Source organism: Rhineura floridana, chromosome 4, assembly GCF_030035675.1.
Source record: "Rhineura floridana isolate rRhiFlo1 chromosome 4, rRhiFlo1.hap2, whole genome shotgun sequence".
Classification (NCBI taxonomy): domain Eukaryota; kingdom Metazoa; phylum Chordata; class Lepidosauria; order Squamata; family Rhineuridae; genus Rhineura; species Rhineura floridana.
Genome location: NC_084483.1, coordinates 60,873,786 through 60,888,798, shown reverse-complemented (window position 1 = coordinate 60,888,798; position 15,013 = coordinate 60,873,786). Strand labels below are relative to the sequence as shown.

The following is a 15,013-nucleotide window of genomic DNA, read 5'->3' as shown; positions in this document are numbered from 1 at the left end:
CATCACCTTCTGGAGACAACTCCCGAGATAGGAGCGCAGCCACTGCCAAGCAGTGCCTCCAATTCCTAAATCCGTGAGTCGCCCCAGAAGGATACCATGGTCGATGGTATCAAAAGCCGCCGAGAGATCAAGGAGAACCAACAGAGTTACACTCCCTCTGTCTTTCTCCCGACAGAGGTCATCATACAGGGCGACCAAGGCCGTTTCTGTACCAAACCCCGGCCGAAAACCCGATTGAAATGGATCCAGATAATCAGTTTCATCCAAGACAGCCTGGAGTTGGTGAGCGACCACGCGCTCTAGAACCTTGCCCAGAAATGGAACATTTGCTACCGGTCTATAGTTGTTGAAATTATCGGGGTCCAAGGAGGGCTTTTTTAGAAGCGGTCTCACCACCGCATTAATCACCTCCTTGGCCCAACCGGCTGTTCCATTCCTGCTAGCTTTTATTAGCCACGAGGGGCAAGGATCCAGAGCAGAAGACAGTATGAATTAGTGCAGTGCTCATTGACAGTAATCTATCTTTTATAGCAGAAGTGGAAAACAAGATCTGACTGGCAGGCCAGATCCTAACCTCCCACTGTGGTCCATTTTGACAGAGCCACCTACCTGTCAATCACCTGACATCACAATGATGTCAGATGACCCAAAGTGGGGGGAAAATCCTAACAGGTGCAGCTTGGGTTGCAGCTGCAGAATAAGCTCCTTTGTATCACTGATTTGAATTCAAGCTGGCAATACAAAGGAATATTTACACTTCCAGCATGCTCTGCTTTGGGACTTGCTGTAAACTTCAATCTGTGCCCAAAGACAGCTTGTTGTAAGTGCTGATCACCTCATTGGCACTTACAGCAAGTTTGCTTTGGGCAAGGATTGGCTGCAGTATGGAGTTTCTGATTGGGAACCCAATAGCACACCATATCCTAACCAGACTTGCTTTAAGTGCCAATCACCTCTAATTATTGTAAAAGAAAAGCACTTACCTTTACCAGCTCTAATACAGATGTGCAAATACTTAAAACTAGCACAACACTTTATGTGCTTATTCAGTGTCCAAATTCTACAGAGCATCTTCTTATAGGGAAATTACAATTTATTTATTTATTCACTCATTCATTCATTTATTATTTGATTTATATTCCGCCCTTCCTCCCAGCAGGAGCCCAGGGCAGCAAACAAAAGCACTAAAAACACTTTAAAACATCATAAAAACAGACTTGAAAATACATTAAAACAAAACACCTTTAAAAACATTTTTTTAAAAAGCTTTGAAGACATCTTTAAAAGGTTAAAAACATTGTTTTGTTTTTTAAAAAAAGGTTTAAAAACATATTAAAAAGCAATTCCAACATAGAAGCAGACTGGGATAAGGTCTCAACTTAAAATGCTTGTTGAAAGAGGAAGGTCTTCAATAGGCACTGAAAAGATAATAGAGATGGTGCCTGTCTAATATTTAAGGGGAGGGAGTTCCACAGGGTAGGTGCCACCACACTAAAGGTCCGTTTCCTATGTTGTGCAGAACGGACATCCTGATAAGATGGCTTCTGCAGGAGGCCCTCACCTGCAGAGCGCAGTGATCAACTGGGTATATAAGGGATAAGACGATCTTTCGGGTATCCTGGTCCCAAGCTGTATCGGGCTTTGTACAAAACTAGAACCTTGAACTTGGCCCAGTAGCAAATGGGCAGCCAGTGCAATTCTTTCAGCAGCGGGGTAACATGTTGGCGATACCCTGTCCCAGTGAGCAGTCGCATCACCACATTTGGCACCAGCTGAAGCTTCCGGATCAACCTCAAGGGCAGCCCCACGCAGAGTGCATTACAGTAATCCAGCCTGGAGGTTACCAGTGCTTGGGCAACAGTGGTCAGGCTATCCCGGTCCAGAAACAGCCGCAGCTATCCTCTCAGCCGAAGCTGGTAAAAGGCACTCCTAGCCACTGAGGTCACCTGGGCCTCTAACGACAAAGATGGATCTAGGAGCACACCCAGACTATGGACCTGCTCTTTCAGAGGGAGTATGACCCCATCCAAAGCAGACAACTAACCAATTATCTGAACTCGGGAACCACCAATCCACAGTGCCTCCACCTTGCTAGGATTCAGACTCAGTTTGCTGGCCCTCATCCAGCCCACACCGAGTCTAGGCAGCAATCCAGGGCTTGCACAGCCTCTCTTGGTTCAGATGTTAAGAGAAATAGAGCTGGGTATAATCAGCATACTGCTGACACCTCACCCCAAATCTCCTGATGGGAGATAAGATGGCATGGGGGATAAGATGGTACTCTGCGGCACCCCACAGCACAACTGCGAAGTGGCCGAAAGACAATCACCCAATGGTATTGTCTGAAAATGACCCTGGAGATAGGATCGGAACCACTGTAAAACAGTACCTCCGATACCCATCTCACCAAGTCGGCTCAGAAGGGCACCATGGTCAATGGTATCAAAAGCCACTGAAAGATCAAGTAAGAGTAACAGGGCCACATTCCCCCTCTCCTTTTCCCGATAAAGGTCATCCATCAGGGTGACCAAGGCCGATTCTGTCCCATAACCAGGCCTGAACCCAGACTGGAATGGGTCAAAATAATCTGCTCCATCCAAGAGTACTTGCACAAATTTATACACAAATGTATGTTAAAAAGTTCTAGCTTTTCATAATGAAAGCAGAAGTTTCCCATATCTGGAACTCAGCACTGGGAAAAGCAGTTTATAATGATTTAGAATAGGAAAAGAGTCAGTGAAGAAAGAGTTAAGAAGCCCCTTCCCACCATCACCAACTTTGGCTACTCTTCCACTTAAAACTGCAACTTCTCAAAGTTGCTTTCCATCGGGGAGGGGAATTAGGGGCTTCATTACATACATTTTCATGTAACAAGTTGATGATCCCTTAATCTATTGTGCTCTAAAAGTATGGAATTAGTTTGAAATTTGGGCCCTGTCCATTACCGCCAACACATTAGACATGGATACCTTACTAATTTATGCATGGATGCCTTATTTAGGGTCTATTCTAGATAAAATCCCTTGCTAATGTATAATAATATTCTTACTGTGAATACACTCCAGGTGACATAACAATATTCAGAAGGAAAATTCTACTTCATCAAATAATTTCAAGTTTGTACTTACCTGAATATATATATTTATAGGAGTATTGTATGGCCTGAGGTCAGGATACAGAGTAACAACCCGTATTTTCACATCTTGGCCTGGTTTATACATAGACTTGTCAGTCTGGATGAATACAGATAAGCTCTTGTGCTCAAATTCGAGGGCAGTGTGGTTAGAAAATAGCAGTAGACCTTCTGAATACCCCTTGACTACTAAATCGTAATCACCAGGGGTACTGCCCAAGGGGAGCTGAGGAGAAAATACACAATTTCTGTACTTATATCTAAAATCATTTCAGAAACACAGAACAGTGAAACAATGGATAATTAAAACTCACAAAAAGAAAAGACTGAAGCTGCAATCCTATGCACACTTACTTGAGATAAACTCTACTGAACACATCCAAGTTAAGACAAATTATGTTGTAAATCTAATGTTGTAACAACTGATGTTACACCGACACCCCCTGAAGTTGTTTGGTCACCTGAAAACAGAGTTTTCACTGATTCTTTGTTGTGTACTATATGGACCTGTTCCGATGTTCATCCACAGCTTCATAAACCATGGTTTATAAAGATATAGATAAGTGTTGTGGACATGCACTTCTGCCTCACCCCTAATCTTGTTGCCTGCCAGCTTCAGTGTAAAGATAGTGGCTTGCATTAAACCGAAAGTTCTTGATTACATTTTAACAGAGATATCCCTATCATTAGGCATAGTGTGGTAGCTGCCTCAGGCAGCAGATGCTGGGGGATGGGGAATGGCAATGAAGTGGTGGATGCCAGAAATATGTGTCCTATGCCCCCTAAGCTAGTCTTCTGTAGTAAAGAATGCTATCTCTTCACCTGTATTAAAGTGATATTTGGCTGGCTTCTGTATGTGGAATGGGAAGGCACTCTCTTGTTCTTTGCTTCAAGCAGCAAAATGTCTTGGGCTGACTTAATTGGATCAGACTTTTGTTGTTGTTGTTATGTGCCTTCAAGTCGACTACGACTTATGGCGACCCTATGAATCACCGATCTCCAACAGCATCTGTTGTGAACCCCCCTGTTCAGATCTTGTAAGTTCAGGTCTGTGGTTTCCTTTATTGAATCAATTCATCACTTGTTTGGCCTTCCTCTTTTTCTACTCCCTTCTGTTTTTCCAAGCATTATGGTCTTTTCTAGTGAATCATGTCTTCTCGTTATGTGTCCAAGTATGATAACCTTAGTGTCATTGTTTTAGCTTCTAGTGATAGTTCTGGTTTAATTAGTTCTAACACCCAATTATTTGTCTTTTTTGCAGTCCATGGTATCCGCAAAGCTCTCCCCCAACACCACATTTCAAATGAGTTGCTTTTTCTCTTATCCGCCTTTTTCACTGTCCATCTTTCAAATCCATACATAGAGATAGGGAATACCATGGTCTGAATGATCCTGACCTTAGTGTGCAGTGATACATCTTTGCATTTGAGGGCCTTTTCTAGTTCTCTCACAGCTGCCCTCCCCAGTCCTAGCCGCCTTCTGATTTCTTGACTATGGTCCCCATTTTGGTTAATGACTGTGCCAAGGAATTGATAAACCTTGACAAGTTCAATGTCCTTATTGTCAACTTTAAAGTTACATAAATCTTCTGTTGTCATTACTTTAGTCTTTTTGACTTTCAGCTGTAGTCCTGCTTTTCTGCTTTCCTCTAACTTTCATCAGCATTCGTTTTAAATCATTACTGGTTTCTGCTAGTAGTATGGTATTGTCTGCATATCTTAAATCTCTTCCTCCAATTTTCACACCTCCTTCCTCTTGGTCCAATCCCACTTTCCGTATGATATGCATTTCTCGCTCCATATATGGTAAGAGCCTTTGTTGTAGAATCTTGAGCATTACTTTACTTGCATGAGATACTAAGGCAATAGTTCTATAATTACTGCATTCCCTGGGATCCCCTTTCTTTGGAATTGGGATGTATATTGAACGCTTCCAGGCTGTGGGCCATTGTTTAGTTTTCCATACTTCTTGATAGATTTTTGTCAAAATTTGGACAGATTTGGATCAGACTTACTGTCAATTAAAAAAAAACAGAACAATATGCCAGGATCATATCCTGGCTCATTATCCTGGTTTTTGGGACAACAATACCAGATAGAGAGCAGTCTGTCCTCTGGCAGAACAGAGCTAGGGCTGCTGTGGGAAATAGCAGATTTAATCTAAATTCCCACCTATCATTCATATTTGGGAAGGAGAAGTAGTCTGCAGACACGTATTAGAGATGCATGTCCTAAGCAAGCTTGGAAATGTTTCTAAGTCAGCAAAGGAAGTCATGCTTAAAACTGACAAGAAAAGGAGAAGGAATTGAGCAGCAGAATTGGCATGATTAATTTGCTCCCTCTTAATCAGCTCCTAATCATTTTGAAGCATGTGTTCCATGAGAACATGTTTTGCATCTAAAAGTGTGTTAATTGATATAAATCTTATCCAATATTTTTTATGTTGTGCTCTTTGTTTTCAGTATACAACATCATAATCCTAGAAGTAATGCTAATTCCATATTCCTGTTTGTTTCAGTTATATTCAGACTTGCCATGAACACTATTTTGATTGCCTGCTTTAGCATCATTCTCAGATGTTGTCTCCTAAACCTTCTAAACAAGACATGAAACATCTGGATTTCAATGTATATTATTCATTTGTTGGAACGTATGTCTTTTCTCATTAGTAGTAAAAACAACTCGTGCCATATACAAGATTAAAATGGGATCAAATTAAGTAAATGAAACAGCATCCATTCAGAAAATATTTTTTTATGGATCTTTACTGTTTCAGGAAGAGAATACTTACAGCTGGAAGGCCAAGTGTCCCAAACGAATCTATATTAAAAAAAGGAAAGGGGGGGGAATCAATCTATCTTCTGCTTCTCAAATGTCATGTACCCTCCCTATTCAACACATCCATCCTTACAATGCACTTGTTTGAACACAGTATTCCAGCACTAATCTGTTGCCTACTCTGCACGCCTTGTATTTCAACAACAGGATTCCAGTCCTACCTGGAAACACACTTCCTGAAGGTGGAAGATATTTCCCATGGTCTTGCCACAGGATCCATAAAGCAGGACCACCAGAAGCTTGGGAAGAGGCTTTAACTCCATGCTCTGTCAGGATTTCTCTTAATCAACCCACCACAAAAAATCTGAGTGAACAGCCACATCCTAGCTGCATGAGGAGCCCCAACTTCTAAGTTACCTTTAGGCATTACATGCATGAGGCAGGTCCATGCAATGACCAGGTAACAGGGCCATGATGGTGGCATCACATGTTCATGCTAGCTTCTCCAGCACCCAACTATCATACAGTGAGCACAGATGCCTCAAAAGGAGCCCATATACATGACTTGAGCACTAGGAGTTGTTATTCAGTCATGCTCAGTGAACAATGTCAGATTGGGAGTAGCCCATTTATGTAACACATGGGGCAAGGCTAGCTTCAGGGCTCCACTTCCTGGTCATCACATAGAACGCCGCCAAGGCTGTAACATGTAAAATGGGCTCTAATGATTATTATATCCCTGGCCACCTTCCTGGAGTAGGGTTTGCTGCAGACCTCCATAATGACAACCACAGTGGCAGCAGGAACACCAGGAAGCTGGGGAGGGGCTTTAAAATTATGTCCTCCCAGCATCTCCCTTGTCTGTCCCCACCACTAAAAGATGAGTAAATAGCTTTGCTTTGAATTGTTATAATATTCTATAAGCTGCCTTGGGAATCATTTGATTGAAAGGCAGGGCATATTTGTACTAAGGCTAAGCAATAATGTATGAGAATTTAAGGATGTGTTTCTCAGGACAGGAGCCTTGTTATTTTTACACACAAGGTAGTAAAAAGTATGGTTCAAGTCTAAAGTTAAAAAGTAATGGACCTCATTTCTGATATTAGTATATATAGAAAAGCTGCACTCATTTCTAATTTCTTCTTAAAACTACTCAAAAGCTCTACCACTCAGGGAAGAGGTGAAGGCAAGAATATTCCTCTAGTCTTCTAATATAGACTGAGAGACTGAGGTGCAAGGATTTAGAAAGAATTGATTCCTAATTCCCAATGACCTCATTCCGACTTAGACCTGTAACAACAGGTGTTAATGCTTAACTTGTTTTGACTTTGAAATTGTGTTCTTAAAATGCCTTCTCTGTGTTGCGCAAAGTGTCTTCCGCAAAGCTGTCAGTGACAACAAGAATAAGTAAGCTCAAAACCAGAGTGTTATAATTAGAGATATCAATTATCCAATGGAATGGAAAGCCTGGTTTTTTTCATGATTAATCTAATCTAATTAATGAGATATAGTTCAAATCTTTGTGCCCTCTCAACAGACTAACCCCATATTTACTATGAGGCCATCACCCATGAACAATTCTCAGGCTGACATTATTTATTTGTTTTTTTAATTTATTTAGATATTTATAAACTGCACTTTCATAGAAAATATAACAAAGCAGTGTATAACATAAATGCACAATACTACAATAATAACAGTAAAAACATCAATAACCTATCAGTGAAAACTGCCTTGTTATAAAAAATCACATTCCAAAGTCCTGTCCGAACAATGCAATTTTTGAAAGCCTGAAAGACAGCAGGAATGATTTCTGCCAAAGTTCTATCAACAAAGAGTTCCACAGGGCAGGGCCTCCCACATTAAAGGTTCAGTTCCTGGTAAAGGCTAACGACTTGTCTATGTCTCATTTTATGCATGCCCAGACGCTATTCTGACCCATGGAAACATCACAGATAGAACACAGCAGAGATAGTCAATGTGGTGTCCTCCAGTAACATCTAGCCCAGGGTTCTCAAATTGTGATCCATGGACCACCAGTAGTCTGTGAACATCATTCAGGTGGTCTGTGACATGTCTGTATTAAATATTCTTATTAATTTTAACTGTATTTGTATTGCATCTTTTACTTCTTGCATTGTATTGTATTACAATTTGAATTCTAAGCAATTTATTTCTATATAAGAAATAAAAGAAGCAATAAAAATACAATTAAAAATCACACAGCATCTAATACAGTGCATTACTACTCCTACAAAAGGCAGAAAAATCATTAAGTGGTCCGCCAAGACTCGCAGCAATTTTCAAGTGGTCCATGGTGGTAAGAGTTTGGGAACTGCTGATCTAGCCCTTATATAGTGTTTTAGAGTAGTTTAGAATGGTGCCCTCCCAGATACTTTTACACTACAACTTCCATCAATGCTGACCATTGCTCATGCTAGCTGGGGCTGATAGGAGCTGTATACCAACAACATCTGGGGGGGTCCTGCATTAGTTACCTCTGAAATACAGAGACCATATATATGTTCTCTGTGTTATGGTTTCATGGTTGGCTTATTGTGCTTTCCTAATTTTCAGAGAGCTAAATAACATATCAAAGAAAAATTGCTAAAACTACCAGAAATCACATTCATGCTCTTTTTAACTGTGTTCTGAATTTTTCCAGTATGAATATTGTGGTAAATCGTGTCTCTTTAAGCCTTAAAGGATATGGGAAGAGCAACTTCCTGTCTCTACTAAATGTCCCTCTGCTTCTGTACCCCACAACAGTCATGTTATAGATAATGAATGCAAACAATTAAAATAGTTGGATGTTATGAGCTTTTATGTGTATCTCTGATTCCTGACTGTGACAACACATTTCAAGGAAGCTAGATCATGAATATAACTATCCTGAACCCCTCTCAGCCCTAACTGGAGATGGCAGGATTGAACCTGGAAACTTCGGCATGCAGGGCAGATGTTCTACCACTAAGCTACACCCCTACTGCTACACATTAGTACTGGAAATTGTTTGTTGGCCTCGGGGTTCCAGACTCATGAACACAGTGTCTGGGTTCCTAGAAAGGTAAAGGGGACTGTGCTCTGTATATGCATGATCGCATATAGCCCCTGAGCATTAGAAAAACTATTTGTTAAATAAAAGCAATTGGGAGATGGAAGGCACAAATCAATCAGGGAGTCTTACAAACCAGCAATCAGACTCTCTTTACATTAAATGGGGAGGGGGGGATGAATACGCTACCTACACCTTTTATATCCTTAGCAATATAAAAGATAACACAAAATAAACAGTCTGAAAACTGAATAATGTTGTGTCTAGTGAATCACATCAGCTGACCTGAGCTTGTGTTTTGCTTTGTTGGGGGGAGACAAACAGGAGTGTGAGTGAGCAGTACTTTGAATCAGTCACAACTTTAAGCAACCTGGTGCCCTCCAGATGTTGTTGGACTACAATTCCCATCAGGGATGATGGGAGCTGTAGTCTAACAATCTCTGGAGGCCCCTAGCTTGTGTATCCCTTCCTATTCCAGTATTGCTGATCCCTAAACTAGTAGGATTGACACAGAAGTCAGAGCCACAATTGCATCAAAACAGCAAAAGTAGCTCTAAGTTTTCATAACAGAAATTACGCCCTCAGGCTGCAATCTTATACACACTGACCTGGCAGATGGACTTGTTTGATGGGCAGTATTAAAATGTCATAAATAAAGAACCTAGGAGTAAGACCCCTGAATTCATGGGACTTACTTCTGAGCAGGCATGTAAAGGATTGCACAGTTAATTAGACACTCTGCTGGCTTCCACTACCTATCAGAGTGAAGTAGGGAAACCCTGAAATTAATGAAACAAAGCCAACATAAACAATTTAAGTTGTTTATGAATCATAATGTAACTGTACAGTATTCCAATACGTCTTATTTATTTAAAATCAAGACCATAGGTAAACGCAATAACTAAATATTGGTTCTTCCAAAGACCTGATCTGATCTTCTGCTCTGACACAGGAAAGGAGAACCCCACCTGACTTTTAATCATCCACTGCACTTTAAACATGTGTGTTCAGCCAGCTGACTAATAAACCACAGATCTTTTTGTAAAGTAATATATGACATTTTGTGATGAGATATGTGTTTAACATCTGGGGAAAACAGAGGATAAGTAAAATTATAACTAGTTTTTTGTGGGGGGGTCAGACAGTTCTGGGCAGTCTTGGCAACAGTTGCCAAGGGAATTGGAATGTGGAGAAAGTGACAATTGGGGCAGTTAGAGAAAAGGGAGGAGGAGAGAGAGAGGAGAAGGAATTGCTAGTGAGCAAGAAGCAACTGTTATTGTGAGTTTGTAAAGCACATCTGTGGGGATGGGGGGCTGTGATCAAGTTCTGGAGTGACAAAACAAAACAGGGACAGAATGGCTGTAAGGTACAAGGGGGTTCAGCAGCCTGCCAAGCCAAGGAGCAGGAACACCACTATACTAACAACACTTAGTTAATGGCAAGGTACTCCTGCTGAAATCCCCTGTTCTACACAACATTAAAAGGTGGCTTATCCTCTTTTGCATCTGGCCATCCTGGTAAAGCCCTTCCCCATGGCAAAGATCCTTCTAATGTCTACTCACAAGTAATGAAGCAATCCAAACCCAGATCTGCAGGGATGAGCAAGTTAGGATCTGATGGATCTCCAGCTCAGCTGGCTGAATCACAGCTCAGCCCGGGCTATGCCTATATAAGTCCTCAACCTAAACCAACTCAGCTGAGGCCAGCATAAGTCCCCCAAAAGGTGCATGTCCTGCTTTCTTCCCATAGGCATCTGGTTGGCATCTCTGATACCAGGGTGCTGGGCTAGATGAGCCATTGGCCTGATCCAGCAGGCTCTGCAAAAACTATCTTCCTTCAGTTAGCTTTAAAGTATATTTCTTTTTTGATTTCCACTTTATTATTATTATTATTATTATTATTTATTGCATTTATATACTGCCCCATAGCTGAAGCTCTCTGGGTGGTTTACAACAATTAAAAACATTAAAAACAAATATGCAAATTTAAAAACACATTAAAAAAAACAATTTGAGAACACATGCCAAAATGCCTGGGAGAAGAGGAAAGTCTTGACCTGGCACCGAAAGGATAACAGTGTTGGTGCCAGACACGCCTTGTCAGAAAAATCATTCCATAATTTGGGGCCACCACTGAGAAGGCCCTCCCCCTTGTTGCCAGCATCCAAGCTTTCCTCAGAGGAAGCACCATGAAGAGGGACCTGGATGTTGAGCGTAGTGTACGGGTGGGTTCGTGTTGGGAGAGGCATTCCATCAGGTATTGTGGTCCTAAGCCGTGTAAGGCTTTATAGGTTAAAACCAGCACCTTGAATCGAGCTCGGAAACATACAGGCAGCCAATGCAAGCGGGCCAGAATTGGTTTTATATGTTTGAAACATCTGGTCCCTGTTACCAATCTGGCCCCTGCATTTTGCACAAGCTGCAGTTTCCACTTTGATGAAATTTGCGCTAGGTAAAAATCAGTGCAGTGAGTGAGTGCCACCTAAGATTTCCAGGCAAGGTGCCACTGAAGAGTAATTTTCTGTGGCAGTTACCACAGGGAAATGTATAGGACTAGTGTGAGGCCAGGCCTAAGGGACCAATCCTTCCTGCTAGAAAAAGTGAGCAGCAGGTCACAACCAGAAGACCTGTGAGTCTGAGCCCCAGGAAGCAGAAAGAAGCTCTGCCAGAATGGGTTAGGAATTGGGAGAAGGTATTCAAGAGAAGCACAAGCCGATCCCTATTCTCTTATCTTGATGTAAGAAAAAATAAAGCACCTCTATCATTCTGCTTGGTTCCAGGGCAAGAAGGAGCTGCAGATGAGAATTCTCATGTGTACAGTAGTCCATTTATGCAATAATTTTTGCATGTGCCTCCAGCTTTGTACACACATGCATGGGTCTTTGTAGGGATCAGCAGCAGAGCCCCCAACACCACACCTGTACCAGGTCCTGTAAACCCTCTGGATGGCTCTGCAAAGCTGGCCATGTGGGGGAGGGGCACTAAAGGCATCGCTTGCTCAGAACGCTATTTATCTAAGGGCCAGCCCTGTAAGTATCATCAGCATACTGATGATGCTCTGCTAGGCCTGGTGCTAGTGGGTGGCCAGGTTGGGCACGGGCTGAGGGCTCAGAAGGGCCCCCGCAGATCAGAATAGTCCCTCCTAAATATATAGGCTGGGGCTGGGAGGGTGAAGTTCCTGCTCTGCAATCCACTCCAGGCTTGGGTTGCAGGATGTGATTTGCAGCCTGGGATACCTGGCACAGATCAGGAAGTGGGAGTGCCACCCTCTCAGGCAACATCCTGCATGCAGCTGATGAGGGCTTAAATAGGCCTAGCCACCCCACCTCCTGTATCGTCATGTCAGCCCACTGCATGTACATGCCTGTTATCACCAAAGATAGCAGCAGGAGCATCAACCTAGAGGGTTGACGCCCCCACTGCTATCTTGGGTGATGGCATGAGTGCACACGCAGTGCACTAGCACATTAACACAGGAGATGGGGCAGCCAGGCCTATTTAAGCCCACACCAACTGCATGGTGGAGTTTGGGGAGCAGCCCTGTGCCCAAGGGCCCACTCATGCCTGGTGCCAGCCCTGTGCTCATCCCTAGTCATTTTCTATCATTCAGGTTGTATAGGAAACAGCAGTCCTCTATATCTGTCCCACACATGCAAAAGGCTATTGTGGAGAAGGAAAACAGTATCTGAGGGTAGGGACACATTCACTGTTCTGCTGGTTCCAGTGTTCTCCATCGCTCTCTTCTGAAAACAGGGGCACGCGACACTAGTCAAACCCCACCTTTTTCATTGTAAAACCTGGTGGGAGTAGTGGGAGTGTATTTTTTTAAATTCAGCTTCAAAGAGATTTCACAACTGATAACCAGATCAACCCATTCTCCCTCCTGGTGTGGCTAATGGAAATGCTTTGATCTGGCAACTAGTGTGTTCACAGCCTAAGACCTAAACAGATAATAAGCAGTGAGAACAATTTGGTGTTCCTCAGAGGAAGAAAAGGATCCTTGCCCAAAGCAACAGGCATTCACAGATATGTCTGACAGTAATGGCGTCCTGAACAGCGGACGTGTTTGATGAGTGCTCTGCAGCGCTGAAATTACAACTAAATACAATCAAGAACACAACTACAGCAAGTCTACAGTAAGTTTAATTATCTGTCCTTGTTATGCCTGTTGAACTCTGTTATGAAAATCCGGAGATATCAGCAACCAGAGAGAGTGCAGTGGAGAACATCAGAGCCTGGGCTATTAAAAAGGGAGATAAGGATTCCAGCAACAGCAACAACAACGGCTGAGTAAGATAAAAGCAGCTGGTAAAAGACGGACACTCCTCTAGAATATCATAGTGGAGGAATTTTGGCTGAGAGTGAGAGTGAATTGGACATAATATAATTTAACAGAGACAAGTAAAACTCTGGCGTGGATATAGAACGGCCGTGAAGAGAAGAAGAGGAGACGCCGAGTATCCAATAACAACAGTAATAATAACAATATTAATAACATCAGCCATCACCATTAAAGACAAAGCCTACCAAGAGTATTACAGGAGACTTTGGACTCTGCCTGTCTTGGACTTCGGTTGCATTGGTCCTCGGCCTTGCTTCTGGGATTCCCTGCTCTTTGTAGGACTAAGGCCTGACTCAGGATTAAGAGCTAGGCCCTGACTCAGCAGTTTTGGTGACCCACTCCAGCAGTTTTCTACGTGTTTATACTGGCCTGCTAGTAGTGTGTTTGTTCAAGAACAAGGCTTTTGTCTGTCTTATAGCGTTAAGATATGTCTTCACTACAAGAGGGGAGGGAGGGGGATCCAGGGGGCTGCCATTAGTGTTGTAGAGGGCAGAGGGAGATACGGAGTAGGGAGGCAATTATGTTATCAGGGGAGAGGGGTATGCAACAGAGTGCTGGTTGTCCCCAAACTGTCTCCCCGTTTAAATAGCCTGGATAGCCGTGGTGACATTCCCCACGGGCTGAAATTGCTGCTTGTGAATGCCAGGTCGGTGAATGGTAAAACAACGGCCATTCATGACTTGATCCTGGATGAGCATGCCGACCTGGCTTGTATTACTGAGACCTGGTTGGATGAAGCTGGGGGGGTTAATCTCTCTCAGTTTTGCCCACCAGGTTTTTCTGTGCAGCAGCAGGCGAGACCTGGGGGGCGGGGAGGTGGAGTCGCAGTGGTCTATTGGGATACTATCTCCCTGACCAGGTGCCCTACCCCACAGTGTCCAGGGTGTGAGTGTGTGTATTTGAAGTTGGGTGGTAGGGACAGATTAGGGATTCTGTTGGTGTACCGCCCACCCCGCTGCTCAACAGTCTCCCTTCCTGAGCTAGCCGGGGTGGTCTTGAGGCTGATGTTGGAGTCCCCTCGGCTTGTGGTGCTGGGGGACTTCAACATCCATGCCGAGGCCGCCCTGTTGGGAGTGGCTCAGGACTTCATGGCCTCCATGACAACCATGGGTCTGTCCCAAGTAGTATCTGGCCCCACTCATGTTGCTGGCCACACCCTGGACCTTGTTTTCTGTGTGGAGGGGGATGATGGTGATCTTGGTGTGGAGGAACTTTCTGTAGTTCCTTTGTCATGGACAGATCACTACCTGGTGGGGTTTAGACTCACTGGGACTCGGAACCTCTGCAGGGGTGGGGGACTGATTAGGATGGTCTGCCCCAGGAAGCTGATGGATTCGGATGGTTTCCTGATGGCTCTTGGGGATTTTCCTGCCACCTCAGCAGGCAATTCTGTTGAAGCTCTGGTTGACCTCTGGAATGGGGAAATGGCCAGGGTGGTGGACACGATCGCTCCTGAGCATCCCCTCTCACGAAGTGGAGCCAAACCAGCCCCTTGGTTTACCAAGGAGCTGGTGGTGATGAAACGAATGAGACGGAGACTAGAGCGACGTTGGCAGAAGACTCGGAGCGAGTCTGACCGAACACGGGCTAGAGCCTCCTTGAAGGCCTACTCTGTGGCAGTGCGGGCAGCAAAGAAATCATTCTTTTCTGCCACCATTGCATCTGCGGGGAGCCATCCAGTGGAGCTGTTTCGAGTGGTCAGGGGTC

At 43.5% G+C, this 15,013-nt stretch overlaps 1 protein-coding gene across 3 annotated transcripts in view; it reads right to left on the bottom strand.

The window, feature by feature from the left end:
* Window positions 1–15,013, bottom strand: part of CD109 (CD109 molecule) — a 148,956-nt gene that overhangs the window by 116,381 nt on the left and 17,562 nt on the right. For all 3 annotated transcript variants that reach the window (XR_009762180.1, XM_061623137.1, XM_061623138.1), the window contains exons 3-4: window positions 5,924–5,952; window positions 3,129–3,359 (exon numbers count right to left, since the gene is read on the bottom strand). Coding sequence is in view for 2 of the 3 variants with exons in the window: in XM_061623137.1 (XP_061479121.1) it covers window positions 3,129–3,359; window positions 5,924–5,952 (260 nt within the window). In the remaining variant the exon portion in view is untranslated. The remainder of the gene's footprint in view (window positions 1–3,128; window positions 3,360–5,923; window positions 5,953–15,013) is intronic.